Genomic DNA, 18,329 nt, shown 5'->3' on the forward strand with positions numbered 1-18,329 from the left:
TGCTGGCATCACTGACTAATTAGGCAGACTGGTTCTGAGGATATACAACAGGTACACAAGGCTCTTTTTGTCTGTAAAAACCTGAATCCAGCACAGTTCTGTTGGCTTCAAGGTTTGGGAGAGTTCATGTGTTTGAGAGCCCATTTTAAAATGACCTTAGGCAGCATGGTGGTTCATGCATGAATGATAAGTTCTTAGTCACTTGTTGCTGCTCTCACCACCCCAAGGCTGGTTGTTTTCCAGTGACCCAAATCATTAAGCTGGGCTAAGGATGCTGGGTGAAATCCCAGGAGCGTTTGTGACAGAGAATGAGGCTGATTTCCTAATAAGAACTTCTAGATCAATGCCATAGGACAGCCTGCCTTTTTTTTTTTTTGCCGGTAACACAACACCATATATGTCCAACACCACATCTGAATTTACAGACATTTCCTTCCAGAACAATAATTTTAGGCTGTACACTGTATTTAATTACACAAAATTATCCTTTTGCCAGCTACATAGCATTTTATGGCTCATATTTTACTTCTTTTTTCATTTCTTTTTTTAAACTGTAGAATCTTTATTTTGGACACAATCTGCACCTTGAGAATTTATACAGGCGCAGCTCTGGATACAGTTGCTTTGGTACTGAAAAGCATAGCTTTGCAGCTTTCTATTACATGACACAGAGTATAATAACAAAAGCTATTCTTCCACATCTGTCAAGAAAATTTATCTCCAAATCAGTCTCAGGCAGAAACTATTATAGGCTGTGCTTGCACAGGCTGACCATGGTAGATTAGTCAGCCTCAAAAATAAAGATTAGCCCTTCTTCCTTCTTATGAAACTCCATGTCTTTTTGCAAAGCTTACACATGAATGTACTTATTGCAAACTATTTAACAAAAGCACTTTGCAGTTTTGAAAATGTATGAACTGCAGGATTACAAACATTTGTAAAACCACATCCTATCAGCTCCTGGCGGTCACGCTAATTAGACACCAGGTGCCAGGTGCTAAAAGAGAGCAACATGGGAGAAGTAATCACACATCAAACCAAAATGAACCAAAGGAGAACTTTTAAGATTATATGACAGTGTGAGATGTGGCATTGAGGAATACTGAATGCAGAGAAAGGCCAGTTCAGACGAGATAGATTCTGAATTCATTCTGATACTTCAGTTATCAGCAAGAAGGAGACTAGAAGCAGAAAACTGCAGTAATGTATAATGATGTGTTAGAGGACTCAGGGCAGGGGGATTTCATGTCTGAATATGACATGTTTTTTAAAGCTCTGCCTTCAGGGTTTTTCAAGGAGAATACTAAATTCGTGCAGGGTGCCAAGTGCTGTGCAAGGGTGAGCTGTCAGGTGTTTGTACTGTTCCATTACTAGTTTGCAGAAAACCTTTAAAACCAGGGCTTCCCTGCTAAAGATGCAGAAAAGCCTACAAAGTCATCTTTCCCTTGTGCAACTGAGAGACATGAGTGGACAGTGCAGAATTTCTGATGAAGAAAGGAGCAAGTGTTCCTGTGTGGCAGTAAAAGATATAGGTTGTTTATGCTGGTCTGCTCGACCTGCCCACGAGACAGGGACCATTTTCTCTCAGGCCACACCAGGTCAACTCCAGCCTCACGGATCTCATATTCAGACCAAAGGGCCCCACAGAGCACACCGAGGCAAGGTGCCTGTGCCAAAATCTCTTGCAATGGTTCATCTACTGATGGAATAAACCTTGTCTGTGATAGGCAAGTGCAAAAAGTCTGCTCTCAAAACACATTTTCTGGAACAGCACAAGGGCTGTACTGTGATTTGAGCTCCTGACTGTGCACTGCAGGCCAGCTCATCAGTGGCTTTCACAGTCATACAACCCCTCTTCAACCTCAAATGCATTAAATTAATATGATTTCTTTCAAATCTGTGTTTTCACGTAAATTCACTCTGAGACATTTTTTACCTATGAAATTCAAATTTTCCAGTGGCTATCTTGGGACATTGTAGATAATTCCTGCAAGTGTAATTTCTTTTCCTCAAGAGGAATGTGACCAATAATTGAAGCTCAGTACCTCCAGTTTCATATATCCCTGACTAAATGCACCCGTACTGCTGCATCACTATTCATCTTTTATAAAAGGAACACCATCTGCTTCTCAGGGGGAAGCAATTAATGCAGGTCTGTAATACTGTAATTCAAGTGTGTGTAGTAAAAAGTATAAAACATAACAGTATTAAAATTCCTGTTTTTCAGTATATGCATGTAAATTAAGCAGTAGCAGAAATAATTCTGCAAGGCAATGACAGAAAGCACCCTTGAAACAAAATTCTTACCCAGCACATATTGGTTTTATAATATCCCTTTTATTCAACAGTATAATTGAGGAGCATATATTTGACCTCTTTCACATTTTATAAGTGGAGGATTAAAATCCATAATCTCAATTACTCTCTTAATAGACTATCTTGACTTTATTTTTCACCTGTTGACCTGCAGGATAAAGCTATTTACAAGTGATGTTATTGAGGAGAGCACTGCCATAATGAAAAAGCTGAAGGACAAAAAAATCCAATAAGGAGACTAGAAAACACATTTGAAAGTGCACTTCTCAAATCTAATTTATTCAATATGCATACTGTGAAACAACTGTGTGTCTAATGTACAATCAGGTATTAACTTGATACCAGCCATTCCAGTCAGTAGTTTGCAGCAAGTTGCAGGCACTTGTCAGAAAGCAAAAGTCTGTGAACAAGAAGGTAGTTGAGCAGTGAAATGCAGAAGGCAGGGCAGGAAGAACATTAAACTGCTTTTCCTTATGCTGATGTCTTTTCTCTTGCAGTTCTGTATTTTTTAGTCTATTTCCTGTGCAGTCATGCATCTGCATGCACCAAACCACTAAGTTTTACTGAGTAATCTCAGCCCTCCTGGTTTCAGTGCTGTAGGGCACGATATGGTGGGTTACTATCACAGTTAACTCCTAGTATAAAATATTTTTTTCCTTCTTCTATAAGAAATGGACAAAAAGTAGCTATATTTTGCACTCAGCTTTCATCGCAAGACAATTAATTATCTCCTTTGGGCCTGGTCTGTTTTAAGTCACAAACATTTCTTTCATTTTTGTAGCAGCAGCTCTTGGAATGTGCTCCATGCAAAGAAACAGACTAGCACAGTCTCTCTTGCCTCATCTGTATGTGTAGCAGAATTGTTTCCCTCAATACAAATAAAATTTACATTCCTCATAAATCAAGGTTATCTGATGTCTGCACTTCAAATCCCAGCAGCTGCAAATCTTACATGTAGGATAAATGGCTCCTTTTAGAAGAAAGCTGAGGCGTGAATAAGAATCATAGAATGGTTTGGATTGGATGGGACCTTAAAGATCGTCAGGTTGCAACCCATCCGCAATGGGCAAGGACACCTTCCGCTGGACCAGGTTCCTCAAAACCCCACCCAACCTGGTCTTGGGGGATCCGACTTCCAGGGATGGGGCAGCCACAGCTTCTCTGGGCAACCGGTGCCAGTGCCTCACCACCCTCACAGTAAAGAGCTTCCTCCTAATGCTTAATCGGAACCCATTCTCTTTTTGTTTAAATCCATTACCCCCCTCAATCTGTCACTACATGCTGCCAGCAAAGAAGCAAGCATTGCATCAGACTTACAAGGGGCAGGCGTTAGTTAAAAACTAGGTTTATAAAGGAAAGGTTTAGCTACAAGGTTGAGGCAGCAACACAGATGTGCCCATTGTAGAAGCCATGGGCAAGCCTAGAAGATAGGCAGAGCAGCTCTGCACCTACAGGGGCACTGCCAGAGCCTGAATGGGGCTGGAACTAAATGATCTTTGAGGTCACCCTCCAAGCCAAACCATTTTATAATTCTATGATACTCCTTCTACTGACACAGCACAACCAAAAAGAGTGCTGAACAGGGAAGCTGCATAGAAGTAACACTAGTGAGGCAAAGCTAGCAGGATTCAGTTTTATTCCGCTCTCTCACCATTTCAAGCTCTGCCAGTGAGTGCTCCTCCCACGCGAGCACTTGGAAACCCCGGCTGCGGGGTCCTGGGGCAGTATTGGGAGGCAGCCGTGGGGACGAACCCCTCCTCCGCATATATTTCTCCACGTGCGCGCTGAGATTGCCGCATTAGGCGAGCAAGGCATTGCCCGCACTTAGATGGGCCATGGGGGAGAAGCCAGCACGAAGGCACGCACCCCCGGCCGCCTCGAGGGACAATCGCCTTCACTGCCCACAGCGCCGGTTTTATATTGGGCGCGCGCGCCCCCCGCCGCCGTCTCGAGTCCCAATTGGCCACCGCGAGACGGGGGCGGGGCTCGAGCAGCCGGGCTGGCGGCGGCGCATGCGCAATTGGCGGCTCGTTGGGGGCGCGGGGTCACGTGGCGGGGGCGGCGGCCGTTGGCGCCTCGGCGAGCGGGAGGGCCCAGGCGGCGGGTGCGTGAGGGGCGGCTCTGCCCTCTTCTCCCCTTCCTTTGCCCCGCTTCTTCCCCTATCCGCTTTCCCTTCCCCCGCTGTTTTACTTTCTCTTCCCTCCGCGCTGTCCCTCCTCCGCTCGGGCGGATCCAGGTGCGGCCCCGGCGGGGTCCCCCGGTGAGTGGCGGGAGCAGCCCGGCGGACCCGGGGCCCTCTCCGCTCCGCAGCGCCCGCGTTGTGCTGCGGCTGAGCCCGGGCAAGCGCGGCGTTCGTGATCTCTACCTCTGCTCTTATCCTTTGGATCCAGGCTCTGCACTGGTCGTCCTCAACATTTTTCCCTCTTTAGGAGTGTGTGTGTGTGTGTGTGTGAGAGAGAGAGTGTGAGAGAGAGAGAGAGAGAGAATGTAGTAATTTGCTACTTAATTTTGTGCCGTGATAAACTTCTGTAGCTCATCGGGTGACTAAGGGAGGGCTGGCAAGATCCAGGATGCTATTGACCCTCTTTATGCTGTAAAGAGCTTGGGATTCATGGCTTTAATAACAACTCTTTACCGAAAATGTCTCATGGATCTTCGGCTTTACGTCTCATCTGATTTCTTTACAGTGTTGCTATTTTATCTGTGATACTGTGTATCTAAACATACCAAGATCACTATATATGATGCTGAAAATAATTGTCTCCTGGTGTGTCGTGTTGGTTAAACTCTTTAGTGCTGTATGAATTGCTCACTAGATTTTTTAGAATTGGTAGTAGCTTTTGAAAGTCTTTGCTTGTTTTGTGTGAATATTTTCAGTATTATAAATATTTAAAGATCCAGTAAAAATCTGACTTGATTTGGGGGCAATTCTAGATTTTCACAGTAAAATCTTGAGGGAAATATAATTTGAAATTTTTCTTCTTAGGAAAACTTGAATAAAAAAGGGAGCAGTTTCAGCTTTCCAGTGAAGAGCTTGGTATGCAGGCCGTTGCTAGAGTTACAGAGTCCCTACTGCAGAAAACCTTGGAGTGCAGCCAAAAACATCAGCAAAATTGCTGTTGTATCTTACATACATCTTCTCTACAAGAGTTATGAGAGCATTTCAGTACAGATCATCTGAGTGACCAGCCTGCTTTACTGTGGGGTGTGCTTTTCGGTAGTTTGTTGGTTTGTTTTTAAATCTTCCCAGGAGCAGAATGGTGTTCACCCTTCACAAATGATGGTGGCTGCCCCACAGAGCAGACTGTGAATGTTCTACTGCTGCAGTGTTTGGTGCATAGCTCAAAGAAGTTCGAAAGCATTATCTTTTGTGACTGTGACAAAGACGGAGCCAATGCTGTTGATAACAGTTAAGAGTCATTAAGCTTGGAAAAGACTTCTGAGATTGTCAAGTCTGGCCTTCAGCTGGAACAGATGTGAACAGTTGTAGCTCTCACATGCAGATACCATGACAGAGTTACAACATTATGGCAGTATCCTGTTTTTATAGCGGTTTTGCCAGTGTCATTTATGCACAGTTTTCTCTTTTTCTTTGCATTGTTCTCATAGAAGTTGATTATCCAGCATATCCGAAGATGAAGAGGAAACTTGCAACAGCTGGGACATTGAGGCTTAGTCCTAATGAAGAAGCCATGTTTCTGAAAGAAGAATATGAAAGAAGAAGAAAACTAAGGTTACAACAGGTATGCCTGTATTTTTCCATGTGTTGTATTTCATTTGATGATGCAACAAATAATTTAGGAAAAGTAACTGAAAATATTATTTCCTGTAAGTTAAAATTCAAGGTAATAGTATTGGGGAATGGTGGAATTTTTTATTTTGGAAAAGACCCTTAAGATCGTCCAGCTATTAATCCAGCACTGCCAAATCCACCACTAAATCATGTCCCTAAGTGCCACATCTACATGTCTTGAACTTTTCAAGGGGTGGTGGCTCAACCACTTCCCTGGGCAGTTTGTTCCAGTGCTTGACAACCTTTTCTGTAAAAAAAAAATAGTCTAAAATACAAAGTGGAAAATAATAAACTATGTTTACTAAGTTTTTGGTATAGTTGTTGATTTATTTTTAATCTTGAATTGTAATAGGAGCCTTTCATAGATTATTGTGTTGTATTTTTGGAGGGAAGGATATTCCAAGCAGTGTTTGCAGTTTGTCACTTGTATGTCAAATTTTGGACTTTAACCAAAGTGTTTAATTCAGATTAAATTTATTATTTTGTATATTAGTTTTGGAAAAAGGTAACTGCAACTTGAAAGTATTTTCTGAATAGATTGTCAATGGAATAGTAGATGAGACAGAAAGATGGAAGTAGGATAAACTGTGTTGTGGAAAGTCTTGCTGCAAAAAGTATTATGCTTTTCTTGAATTGCTTATAAACATAAATGCTATTTCTACAGGTCAGAGAGCAGCAGAAGTATATCTCCTGCCAGATAAGGCAGAAGGTAAAGCAGAGGAGAGAAGAACAGCTGCATCAGTTAGAGGAGGCACTGAGAGCTGAATGGCAGAAAGCACAGGATGAGAAGATGAAAGCCCTGGAAGAACTGTACCTATCAAGCTTAAGAGCGATTGGGGAGGGTCACCGACAGGCCAAGGAAAACGTAAGCAAGCTTAATGTTATTGTGTCATGGTTTCACCCCAGCCAGCAGCCAAGCACCAGGCAGCTGCTTGCTCACTCCCTCACCAGTGGGATCAGGGAGACAACCAGAAGGGTAAAAGCTAGAAAACTCATGGGTTGAGATATAGACAGTTCAATAGGGAAAGCAAAAGCCACACACAGAGCTAAGCAAAATGAGGAATTCGTTCACAACTTCCCATGGGCAGGCAAGTGTTCAGCCATCTCCAGGATAGCAAGGACCCGTCATGTGTAATGGTTACTTGAGGAAGACAAACACCATCACTCCAAACATCTCCCCCTGCCTCCTTCGTCCCCACACTTTATGCACTGAGCATGCTGTCAGATGGCCTGGAATATCCCTTTGGTCAGCTGGGATCACCTGTCCTGGCTGTGCCTCTTCCCAGCCTTCCATGTATATCCCTCCACTCTCTCACCAGTGTGGCAGAGCAAAGAGCAGAAAAGGCCTTGGCCCTGTGTGAGCCCTACTCAGCAATAACAAAAACATTTCTATATTATCAACCCTGTGTTCAGCACAGATCCAAAGCACAGCCTCATACCAGCCCCGGTGAAGAAAGTACTTTCTATTCCAGCCAATACCAGCATACATTGTCAGAGACAATTTCAATGTTTTAGAAATACCAAAATTGCTGTTCGTTTGGTTTTTCCTTTGACATTCCTGATTTTGTAGTCCTGATATTTAAATAGACAACTTTTTAAGCCTGGAAACTTTTTTGAAGTGGTTATGTACTTTTCTGCAGGTGTCTTCCCACAAGACAGTCTATGGGCCTATCTGTGAAGGCTTTTGCTGGGCAGACTTTAAAGTTACTTTGTATTAGCTTGTATGATCATGTATGCTTGTACTTGGCTAAACTGTACATAATGACTCAGTATCTCAATTATGCCAGTAATACAGTAATTTTTTCTCCATCATGGATCTTTTCTATGGTTAAGAAAATCCACTTAACATTTTTTTCCCTTCAGTGCTCCAGTGACATGGAAAACCTTGATTAAGGGCTTCAGAGGCCTTTGCCTGGACTGCAAATGGCTGTCACTTTTTAATTCTGCACCTATAAACTGGTTTCACTTTCTTTAAAATCCTGTAACTTGTGTAGGCTCTGCTTGAGAGATCATTGAGATTGCTGGGTAGAATTTTTCTATAGGTTTGGCTCTGAATCAGGTTTACAGAAATCAGCCAAAGACTTCTTACATGGATTTTGCAAAGTAGCTTACTACCTGAATTAGTCAGGATCTTTAAAGCCAAGTAAAATAGCATTATGCTTTTCCATTTATCTGTGTCTTTTCTTTATAAAGTTCTTATAGGTGAGTTAGCAAAAAACTCTGGAACTAGTGTTATAGGAACAGAGAAATAATAATAAATGTCTCTGTTGATGACTGAAGGGTAGTAACACGCTTCTTCTACATAGTTTAGTCTGCATTTGCTACAGGCTGTTTAAATAACTGTGTTTAATTATCTTTTTCCTCAAACTGTATAGAGGAAGCTAGGATTTCTACATCAATATGTGTTTAAATTGGCTGAGGGATGTGGCAGGTTCGCTGCTGTTCTTGGCGGAGAAGAAGAAAATAAAGATGGCAGAGAAGGAAAAGTTATTCAAGTATTTTAACTTTCATACAGTAGAAGGTAGTTTTGTGGTTGTGCTTCTTACCAGCAGTATCTAATTTGAAATATCATACTGATAGTATGAGATGTGAGTAAAATTCTGTATTAAGTGATGACAATATTTTAATGTTAAGGAACCTGACTTAGAAGCTCTGGCAAAGCAAGCAGAGGAAAGGAAACAAAGAGCAGAGACGAGGCACAGAAAAGCTCTGATAGAGCAGAAGCATCAAAAAGAAAAATTACTTCGTGAGCAAGCCAGGTATGCAATAGTTATTTTGTTTTATTAAGAATGAACTTTACAGTGTCACAAGGTGAAAGGCAAAAATGTTGATGCTTCTTGTTTGGAGATTTTAAGTCTTGAAATTTTATGGGTTAGAGAACGAATGGCCATGGACAAAGCTTGTGGCTTTTGATAAAAACTTTACCTTTAAGACAAGAATGTCAGATATTCAAGCTGGCCTTATAGATTCTCCAGGAGTTCAGTGACATATGAAATGAAATGTTGTCAGGCTAGTTCCTGATGGAGAGTCAACCACCTGGAAAAAGGACCTAGTGCATTTGTCATGGTCTTCCTTAGGTTTTTTTTTATTAAGCAGATTGTGCCAAACTTGAGCCGGTATGGAATATGGTCTGTGTCCTCTTGGGCATGGTTGTGCTTGAGTAGAGCTAAGACCTGTAAATTAAATAGTTAACTATATCTACACTCAAGCAATTAAAGTGTGTTAAAGTGCACAATGATTTCTGGAAACTTAGACCAAAAGCAGAGATTTTGCATTGCTTTTGGGATGCTTGTATATATGAACGTTTTTGCATAACTTGAAGAAGGCAATTTTTAATTATGCCTTCCAGCCCAAGTTCTGTTGTCTTTTTAATATGCTTCCCCATCCCTATGGCCTAACCATTCAGTGCAGGAATCTGATTTCAGGTTTACCTTTTATTTTGCACTGTTTTCTCACTGTTGCTTGAATAATTTTCTGTCTCTCTTCTCTTCTGTGGTTTGTTTTGTTTTTGTCCACCAAGACGAGCAGATGCGCGTAAACGTGCTCTGGAAGTGGAAAGACAAAGAGCAGCCAAAGTTGCAAGCCTGCCACCTCCTCCAGCACGTCCTTTTGAGGTATGTATCTGTGATACAACAGTAATCACAATTTCAGGGGTACCATATATATTTGTTGGTCTGACTCCTCTCAACAGGACATCCAGAGCTGGTATTTGCATATAGAAGGAGAGAGGTTCAGCAAAAAACAAGGGAATGAATTCATTAGATATTAGCAGATATCTTGCTACTAAGCTTGGGTGCTTTATTGATGTCTTGTTATATATGAATTTTATTTCTTGTATTCAGACTCTAATTTTTGTAGTTAATCTGTCTTTTTAAACTTTCATCATATCTCATTTTCATTTAGTAGCCTCAGTGATATGAGACTTCACAGTAATCTCTCTCAGCATGTACATTACATACCTTCTCAGCCTCCTGTCATACTGATGCAGTTAGGAGCATTTTAGTTCTGTAATAATTCTGTCTTCTTAGCTGTGGGGCAGCTTTATTGGGGTTTTCTTCTCCCTTCCATTTCTTTTTCTTTAGTACTCTTGTAGAGTACTAAATAAAGGGGAAGCTCTTTAATTTTCATGGGAAACAATCACCCAAGTCTACTGGGGAGGCTGCAGCAATAATGCATCTTCCTTTCCATTTTATAAACACAGAATTTTCTCCTCCTCCTTTAGTATTTTGTCACCAGGGAAAGCAAGAAGGCTTTGTTTCCAGGTTTCTCCAGGTTCTGGTGAAACTGATACAATTGTGTTGGATGATGTGTCTGGGTCAGTGCTCTATTTAAATATTGCTCCTTTCCAAAAATTAATGCATTTCCATCCATTAGCAAATGTCCTTTACTCGCCTTTCCAACAAATGTGATTTGTAACTCGTTTTAGTGGAGTTTCCAAACATCTGGATTTCCTACAGTGTGTGGGTTTTGTTTCTGTTATGAAGTTCATGTTGTGATAATGGCAGATTGAATCAGTAATTTTGCATGTTGAGTTTTTGTTGAGAAAAAGAGATTGCTCTGTTTCCGTATAGCACAGTGTGTCCATTTGTTCCATTTAAAGACTAGCTGACTAAGCCTTTATTCTAGTTTTCATATCTCTATAGATTTTAATCCTTTTGTTGCAGACCTATGGCTGGGAGGGCACAGGGCTAAGAAAGAAGTTATTTTGTTCCAGGAGTTGTTGGGTGCCATGTACTTCTTGAGGAAAAATGTTAAGTAATTGAAAGATTGAGAGATTTTTATTCCTGTTTCTGCTTCAAGAGAGAGAAAACAAAAGATATTGACTGTCAGTTGGGGGAAGGTAAATCTAGGGCTCTGTCTTGCAAATGTGTTACTCAAAAGGCACAGAATTTAAATTGTTTAAATCTTGTGAATTACAGCAAGTTACAGGGTCATCTGAGTCAGTCTGCTTGTTTTTTTGAATGTTTGCATAAGTAGCTTATTAAATGCAACTGTAATCATAATCTGATGCTCTGTTGCAATAAAAATTGACTATCATTTCATAAAAAGGAGCTGGGGCATTGTTGTTCATGGCATGATTACTTAGACTGTAAGAAGCATTCTCTAAAGATACTCCTATTATTGTGATTTCATCCAGTTAAAAAGTATTTTTACTCTAAGGTCATAACCTATTTTGGTTCTCCGAATTATGGATTTTAGAAGTCGAGGCCATATTTAGTTAGACCAAATGAAAAGTTACTTAATTGAAGTTAAACTGTAAACACCATTTTACAAATGTTGCAGAGTTCTTGGAAACTTTCTTACATGATCTATTAGATTTTTATGGAATGGGAAAAAACCCTAGAAAGTATTACTATACTCTGCCTGAGTATTCGTAGCATTTGTAGAGCTGGGGTCATGAGTTTTTTGTTGGGTTTTTTGTCCCATTTCATGATACTTTGCTACTCCAGTTATGCCAGATTTTAGTATAGAATTATTTGCTTTTTGAAGGAAGGAAAAAAAAAAAAGGAGGGAGGAGTTACTAAACCATGATAGAAGTATGGTATTTTTTTCTGCCTAAATTGCTTTTGACACTAATTGAAAAATTGCAGCCTCCATTCTCACATCTTTGCAGCTTTTGAATAAAATTCTGGAGGTTTGATTGATTACATGTGATTAATAATTATTTGTTATTAGTTTATTTATTTTAATTTTTTTTAAATAATTCAGAAGAGGTATTTAATTGTGCATTCTGAAGGTAACCCAGTACAGGGCAAGCACTGGTAGTCTGGCTAATGAGGTTTAGGCCTGGGACTTGTCTGTTTTTATAGCTATAATCAGTATCTACAAGTGTTGATCTGTTACAATTACTATGATTTTTATTGACTAAGAAATTCAGCATATTGTTTTAAGACCATAAAATAAGTTACTGAAGTTCTGTTGGTAAGGCTAGAAGTAGTTTTACTGGTTTTGAGTTCCTTATGACAAGAAAGATGTTAAGGTGCTGGAGTGTGTCCAGAGAAGAGCAACGGAGCTGGGGAAGGGTCTGGAGCACAAAGCTGATGAGTGGCTGAGGGAGCTGGGTGTGTTTACCCTGGAGAAAAGGAGGCTCAGGGGGAACCTTGTAACTCTCCACAAGTGCCTGAAAGGAGATTGTAACCAGATGAGGATTGGTCTCTTCACCCAGGTAACAAGTCATAGGACTTAGAGGAAGTAGCCTCAAGTTGCACCAGGGGAAGTTTAGACTGGATATTAGGAAAAAATTCTTCACTGTCTTGTCAAACACTGAAACAGACTGCTTGGGGAAGTGGTGGAGTTGCATTCCTGGAGGATATCTTAAGGATGTGAGTTGGGGCACTCAGGAACATGATTTGGACTTGGCAGTGCTGAGTTAATGCTGGACTTGATGAAGGTTTTTTTTCAATATAAATGATTCTGATTCTTTTATTTTCATTTAAGGACTTTATTTTCTACAGTCTTCTTAAAATAGTAATAGTCAATAGTGAAATTTTGTATGCCTCATTTTATGCAGAGATAAGTTTGAGATATTCCTGAGAATTAATGCTGCTCTTTGTGTGTGTGCATTTCTTTATGGCCATGTTAGTTTTAGAGCACTCAAGCTATGAATCTTCCCAGTTTAGTTAATGTGGATAAGAACACCTTTTTAGGAGGAGGTTGAGAGAAGGGGAAGCTGAGAGGAAATTAATGGAGGAGATGTTAAGTACAAAGATGGGTCCTACAGGATATTGAGTAACATAACCTGGCTACTTGGCTAGTGAGAACATGAGGCTAAGCCAAAGAAGAGGGAGGGTCTGATGGCTTATTGTTCAAATTTCCAGAAAAAGAGTTGAAATGTGTTAGTGTACTCAAAGCTTCTAAAAAACCGCAGCAACTTAGCATTCAATGAATAGACACTTTTCAGTGAAGTTACAGAAAATGCTCTTTTCTCTGGTCAGCTAAGAAATTGGACATAATGGCTCCGAGTTTCCTAAAGCAAGTCTGTACTTGACAAGTGTTGCTTTCCTGCTGGGTATAATTATTTTGTGAGTCTGTGGCTGCCCTGCTCTGAGGTGAATGTGACAGCTGTTGTAAGTGGAATTTGTATTAATGCATTAAACTCAAGTGCTTTTAAATTAGTGCTTTTGAAGCATGACACTGATGAGCATCAATTTCTGTGCAGGGGTTTGCCTAAGATGCTCTCCGTAATTAAAGCCCTCTAGATCTGCCTTGTGCTAATGTGGTTTATTAATTATTACATGTATATAAGGTTTTAAATACTATTTTCAGAACAGAATTTGGTGGGGTGGGTTTCTTTTAATAATAATTTAGCTATACAGATCACTTCTGTTTAGTTGCTTTGGAGATACTGTTCTGTGATACACCTGTAGTTGTACTTTTCTTCCTAGAGTTTTGAAGTGAAAAAGATCCTTGCAGTGAAGCCCTGTGGTGCTGGCAACTTTTCTGTTACACGTTACCACATTGCTGAAGCTTTGGTGGACAGAGAAGTGGAGGGAGAGCAGGTGATTAACTCCAAGTGTTTGTGCTACAGTCTTACATACGTGTTTCTTTACATTGCATACATTGTCTGAATATCAGCTGTTGGATTTTCTAGAAGCTGTTTAAAGATACGAATTTGTATAAAGCAGCTTACACTACTTACTAAAGAAAATCTCAGATGGGCAGCCTTGTAAAGCCTGTTACGTGCTCACTGTTACGTGCTCAGTCACTTAGGGGATCACACCTTATGAACGAGCCTTTACTGGAAGGTGAGATCACAAGGCTGGTCTAATGTTCAAACACCCAAACTGGAAGACTTGTGGCTCATGCTGAATTGATAGCTGCAGTTACCCTGCTTTTCTCTCTTCCCCTCTTTTTAGCAATGTACTCCCAGACTTGCCTTGTATTTTTCTTGCTTATTTGGAATGACTTTTTTTTCCTGAGTATATTTTTATGTTAGTAAGATTTTTCTTTCTTGAAAGTTGCAGATTGTTTCTGGTTTCCCAAATGAGATGGAAGATTCATCAGGGATTTTCCCCCCTTGTTTAAAACAAAACCATGAGGATAGAAGTTCCCAATCTGTAATGTTGACCATATCATTTATTTTACTATGTATTGTAGAAAAAATAACCACTCTGTGGTTAGATGACAAATCATATAAATTATTGTCTCTGGTACAGCTTGAAACTGGAACACTTTGTCACCTAAACTTACAAAATACGTAACAATGAGGTTTTTTTCCAAAGATAAAAAATTATTTTGGTCCTGCTTGCAAGATAAACATCCAAGGATGTTCATATGGCATTGTATGTCTTTTTTAAGTGCTTTTGCTGCAGAATTATTTATTTATTTATTATTACATATGCTTTAAACTATCAAAGAACTTTGTGGACTAAACTACTGATTGATTGCCAGCCAGATGCTCATTTAGCTGCTGAAGAAGAAGGGAGACGTTTGGAGGAGCTACACAGGGAGGCAGAGAGGGAAAGAAGAAAGCAGCTTGAGAAGGCACATATTAGAGGAAGTCACGCCTTGAAGAAGATCCAGCTGGCCAAGGTAGGCAAAGCAGTTATGCCTGTTTTTAATGTCAGAAAAACCACTGTTAAGTAAGTTGTAGGTAGGTGATTAATAAAGGAATTACACTTACAGGAGGGAAATCGATGGACTGAGTAAAGTTTGCAGAATGTCTTTGAAAAAAAAGAAGTCAAAATCTGTTTGCTTGTTTTGGCATCTAGAAGGAGTGAGAATGAAGGAACATTCTCTTAATTTTTCTTATCTGAATGTTTGACTAGCTATTAACCAATAGGTAATAGTCAACCAAAACTTTTTTAATAGGTAATTAGTTCTGCTTTTCCACATTAGCTTTAGGTGGAGTTGGTGATTCTGTACTTCAGGGGAAAAATTATTGCTAAGAAGGTAACAAGTTTTTTTTATTTTTTGAAAACTTTTCTAAGTTTTTACTCAAAGACTGATACTCTGTTAATATGCAAGTCTGGAAATGTTGAAATAGTTTCCTTTAAGAAATAAAAATTAAACTGCTGAGAAAAGTCTTTGTACTGAGATCTACACTCAAAAATTTTTTGTGGTCTGATAGCTTCATGTATTTTTGTTGTCTAGAAAAAGAGAAGCTTGCTTTTTATCAGCTAGGATATGATTGACCCTGAATGAGTAATCAAACTAAAATGGGGATTTCTGCAAATATTACTGGTGCTCCTGAAATTACCAGGAAAAAAAATCCCAAAATCCCAACAAACTTTTTTTTTTAATAGCTCTCATGTATACTCAGTGTGCCAAAGAGTATTTAGTTTGCATCTTCAAAAGTAGCAACTGCTAAATTATATACTAGCAAAAGTCACCTGGCAAAAGAAATACTCATTTACCTTGTAAAACAGGAAGTTTCATTATCTTGAGGAAAGTTGCCCTGCAGGTGTGGAGTCTGATCCTTTATTTAACATCAGATCTTCTAGGAAGTATTGATGTGTCTAAAGGGCCGATACAGCCTTCTCCTGGGGAAGCACTTTCTCCCTAGAAAAACATTGACTTTGAACATTAACCAAGCATCATGGTAACCAAATGGAAGCATTTTGTATCAGTCTTGATATGTGGCTGTCTGAATGTGAACACTGAAGGTTTATATTATCCCTTCTTTATTCTTGAAGGACAGGGAAAGACTCCTGGAAGAACTGGAGCAAATGCACGCTCAGGATCGGATGCGCAGGAGACAGATTGTCGCACAGATGCCACCTCAGCTTTCAGTGCCACCATACAAACGCATGGAAATAAAAGAAGAATGGCAGAGAGAACTGGAATCTGCATTTGAAGAAATGTACAGTGAAGACAGGAGTAAGTTCTTTGTTGGAGGTTGCTGAACCTGGTACCCGGTAAAGGAGAGGCTGTTGCAGCTGCCTCTTCCCAGGTGCAACCGATAGCAACTCCGTGTGTGTATTCGTAGTTGGCCTGTACCCAAACAGCCTTCCAGGGCACATCCATACACCTGGCCGCCATGCAGGGCACTCACATTAAGTACAAACAGCAAAAATGGCCCCCTTCTGTTTATTGCTCTGGTCAATGTAAAAGCCTTTTGTGGGATATATGTCTATAATATGGTATGGATCCCTCCAGTAGTTGGTCTTAGACACTCAGTCTATCCAGGAGTTGTCCCCTGTATCCCAGGTCTCTATCTGCTACACTACAGATCCTCCTCAGGTCTTAGACACCCAGTCTAGTGTCCAGTGATTCATGCTGGAGCCTGGAGCCTTAGAGTTACATCTCATACTCATGTATGTACTCAAATGCACATGTGCTCAAATATGTGCTGTGGCTCACTTTAGACGCTTGCTCTTACCTGGCAGCTGGCCCTTGATCCCTAGTCTTTCCAGTTCTGGCTGCTGGGCATGTGAACCCCCAAGATCTGCTGCTTTACTCCAGTTGTTACTGCACAGACCCAGCTGGGCATGTGAGCCTATGCATAGACATGCACATCCTATGGATTCTTGTGGGAACTAATTTTATCTACTCAGTCTACCCAGTAGCTGACCCTGGATCCTCTTGTAGTATTGGAGATGCACACACATGTGCTGGCAGGTTTCTTAGGAAACCTTTCTCTCCTCTGTAGCTGGCTTGAATGCTTGGATCTCCTGATCCCTCTACTAGACAGCTTGTAGGTCCCCTGGCCTCTGCAGTACCCAACCCGGTCTTACAGATGCCTGATGCATAACTCCTAAGCCTCTTACCATTCTTGCTAGCCAGTCTGGCTTGTGATTTGCTAGTCACTGCACGCTGATACTCGTACCCACCTAAATGCACTCATTATGGCCTCTGCAGCTGGCAGTGCTCTAGACACAGGTGCACCTGTGACTTCTGGTCCCTGTTCCAGTTACTGGCCCTTACATATCTGTGTACACACATGCATACAAAACACAGTGTTCCTCACGTAGAAAAACAGCTATAAGTGGAATTTAGTGAGAAGACAGAACAGACTGTGAGGTACAGTGCATGGCCAGACAAGTGAACTGACTGTCTAATTTTATCTCATTGTTTTTACACTTTTATCTCATAGTTGTTCTGCCCCTGACTAACTTGATCCTTTCCTTTCCCTGCCTTGGGTTCCTCCCCTAAAGTATATGTAACGAGCATAGAATTTCAAGGTGATCTTCCCCTGTGTCCCACATCTCTTGTAGGCAGTAGCCCCCTCAGTCAGTAAGGTGATCATAGGGGAATTCCTGTTGTGCAGTCCTCTGGGATTTCACACCTGGACTGTGTGATCACTCTCCTGTGGCAGCCTTGTGAACAGCCAGGTCAGGGTGTGTCTTTTCCCCAGTGAACTTACTGGGATCATGTGTAATTTTTCTTGTGAGCTGCTCTTGGTGTAAAGCTGACCCTTTCATCACATCAACTTTTATTTTGAAAAACATAGCATATTCTAGTGGAAACTGCTGTAGAGATTCTGAATGAATAGATGGCTATTGATCTAAACAGTTTTGAATCTTGTATTTTGGTGGGGAAAAAAAGCCTGATTAAATCTGTTGTGAAATAACGTATTGATACTTGAATTTCCTGGGGATTTGTGTGTGAGTGTAGTCCTGCAATGTTGTTTGATTTGTATTCCAAATGGTCATTTTATTTCATTGTGCTCTTTTAATTAGACATGAAAGGAGACCTGATTCTGCAGTTTGAGCCACAACCTTTGCCAGCCCCTTCTGACAGAGCTCAAGATAATGATCTTGATATCTCCTTGGAGCATGAATCTGTTTGTGACACTCAACCAGAGCTTCCTTGTGATACTCAGCAAGAATCAGGACATGTGATAGAAGAGGAGATCCTTAATGAACCAGAAAGTAAAACTTCTAAAGTGCATATTTAAGTTAAACCTTTTCATTTTATATTAGAAAAGATTAGTATATCACATAAATTTTATAAATAAGTGCCTTAAGTAGTAAAACTTCTTAATGTGTGTATAATAATTCAGTATAATTTGGTTTATGTTTAGCATAGAGGATAATACCCTAATGATTATGCATTTAAAAATGAAAATGTGACTTCTTTTTCTGATATGCTTCAGTTAATTAGTATGCTGCGAATAATTTTCAGTTGTAAGAACTGCACTGTTAGTAGCCATAATTATTCCTGTGTACTTAATATAAATTATGGATTGATGCTCATGTGTGAACTTAAGATTTTGAGATATTTCAAAGCTGAAGCTTTTTAGTCTGCTTATTGTGTGTCTTTTATGTTCAGGTTTGTG

General features: G+C 40.3%; 1 protein-coding gene across 2 annotated transcripts in view; it reads left to right on the top strand.

The window, feature by feature from the left end:
• The first annotated feature begins 4,418 nt into the window (after positions 1-4,418).
• CEP295 (centrosomal protein 295) overlaps positions 4,419-18,329 on the top strand; it is a 42,011-nt gene continuing 28,100 nt past the window's right edge. Inside the window, exons 1-9 of one of the 2 annotated variants that reach the window (XM_038128682.1) lie at positions 4,419-4,576; positions 5,926-6,059; positions 6,774-6,974; positions 8,744-8,868; positions 9,630-9,723; positions 13,495-13,608; positions 14,501-14,641; positions 15,745-15,928; positions 17,731-17,922. In XM_038128682.1, the coding sequence (XP_037984610.1) occupies positions 5,952-6,059; positions 6,774-6,974; positions 8,744-8,868; positions 9,630-9,723; positions 13,495-13,608; positions 14,501-14,641; positions 15,745-15,928; positions 17,731-17,922 (1,159 nt within the window). In that variant the 5' untranslated portion in view covers positions 4,419-4,576; positions 5,926-5,951. Of the gene's footprint in view, positions 4,577-4,740; positions 5,726-5,925; positions 6,060-6,773; positions 6,975-8,743; positions 8,869-9,629; positions 9,724-13,494; positions 13,609-14,500; positions 14,642-15,744; positions 15,929-17,730; positions 17,923-18,329 lie in introns of those variants that run through there. The other variant, XM_038128692.1, reaches the window with a different exon arrangement.

This window comes from Motacilla alba, chromosome 1 (genome assembly GCF_015832195.1).
Source record: "Motacilla alba alba isolate MOTALB_02 chromosome 1, Motacilla_alba_V1.0_pri, whole genome shotgun sequence".
Lineage (NCBI taxonomy): Eukaryota > Metazoa > Chordata > Aves > Passeriformes > Motacillidae > Motacilla > Motacilla alba.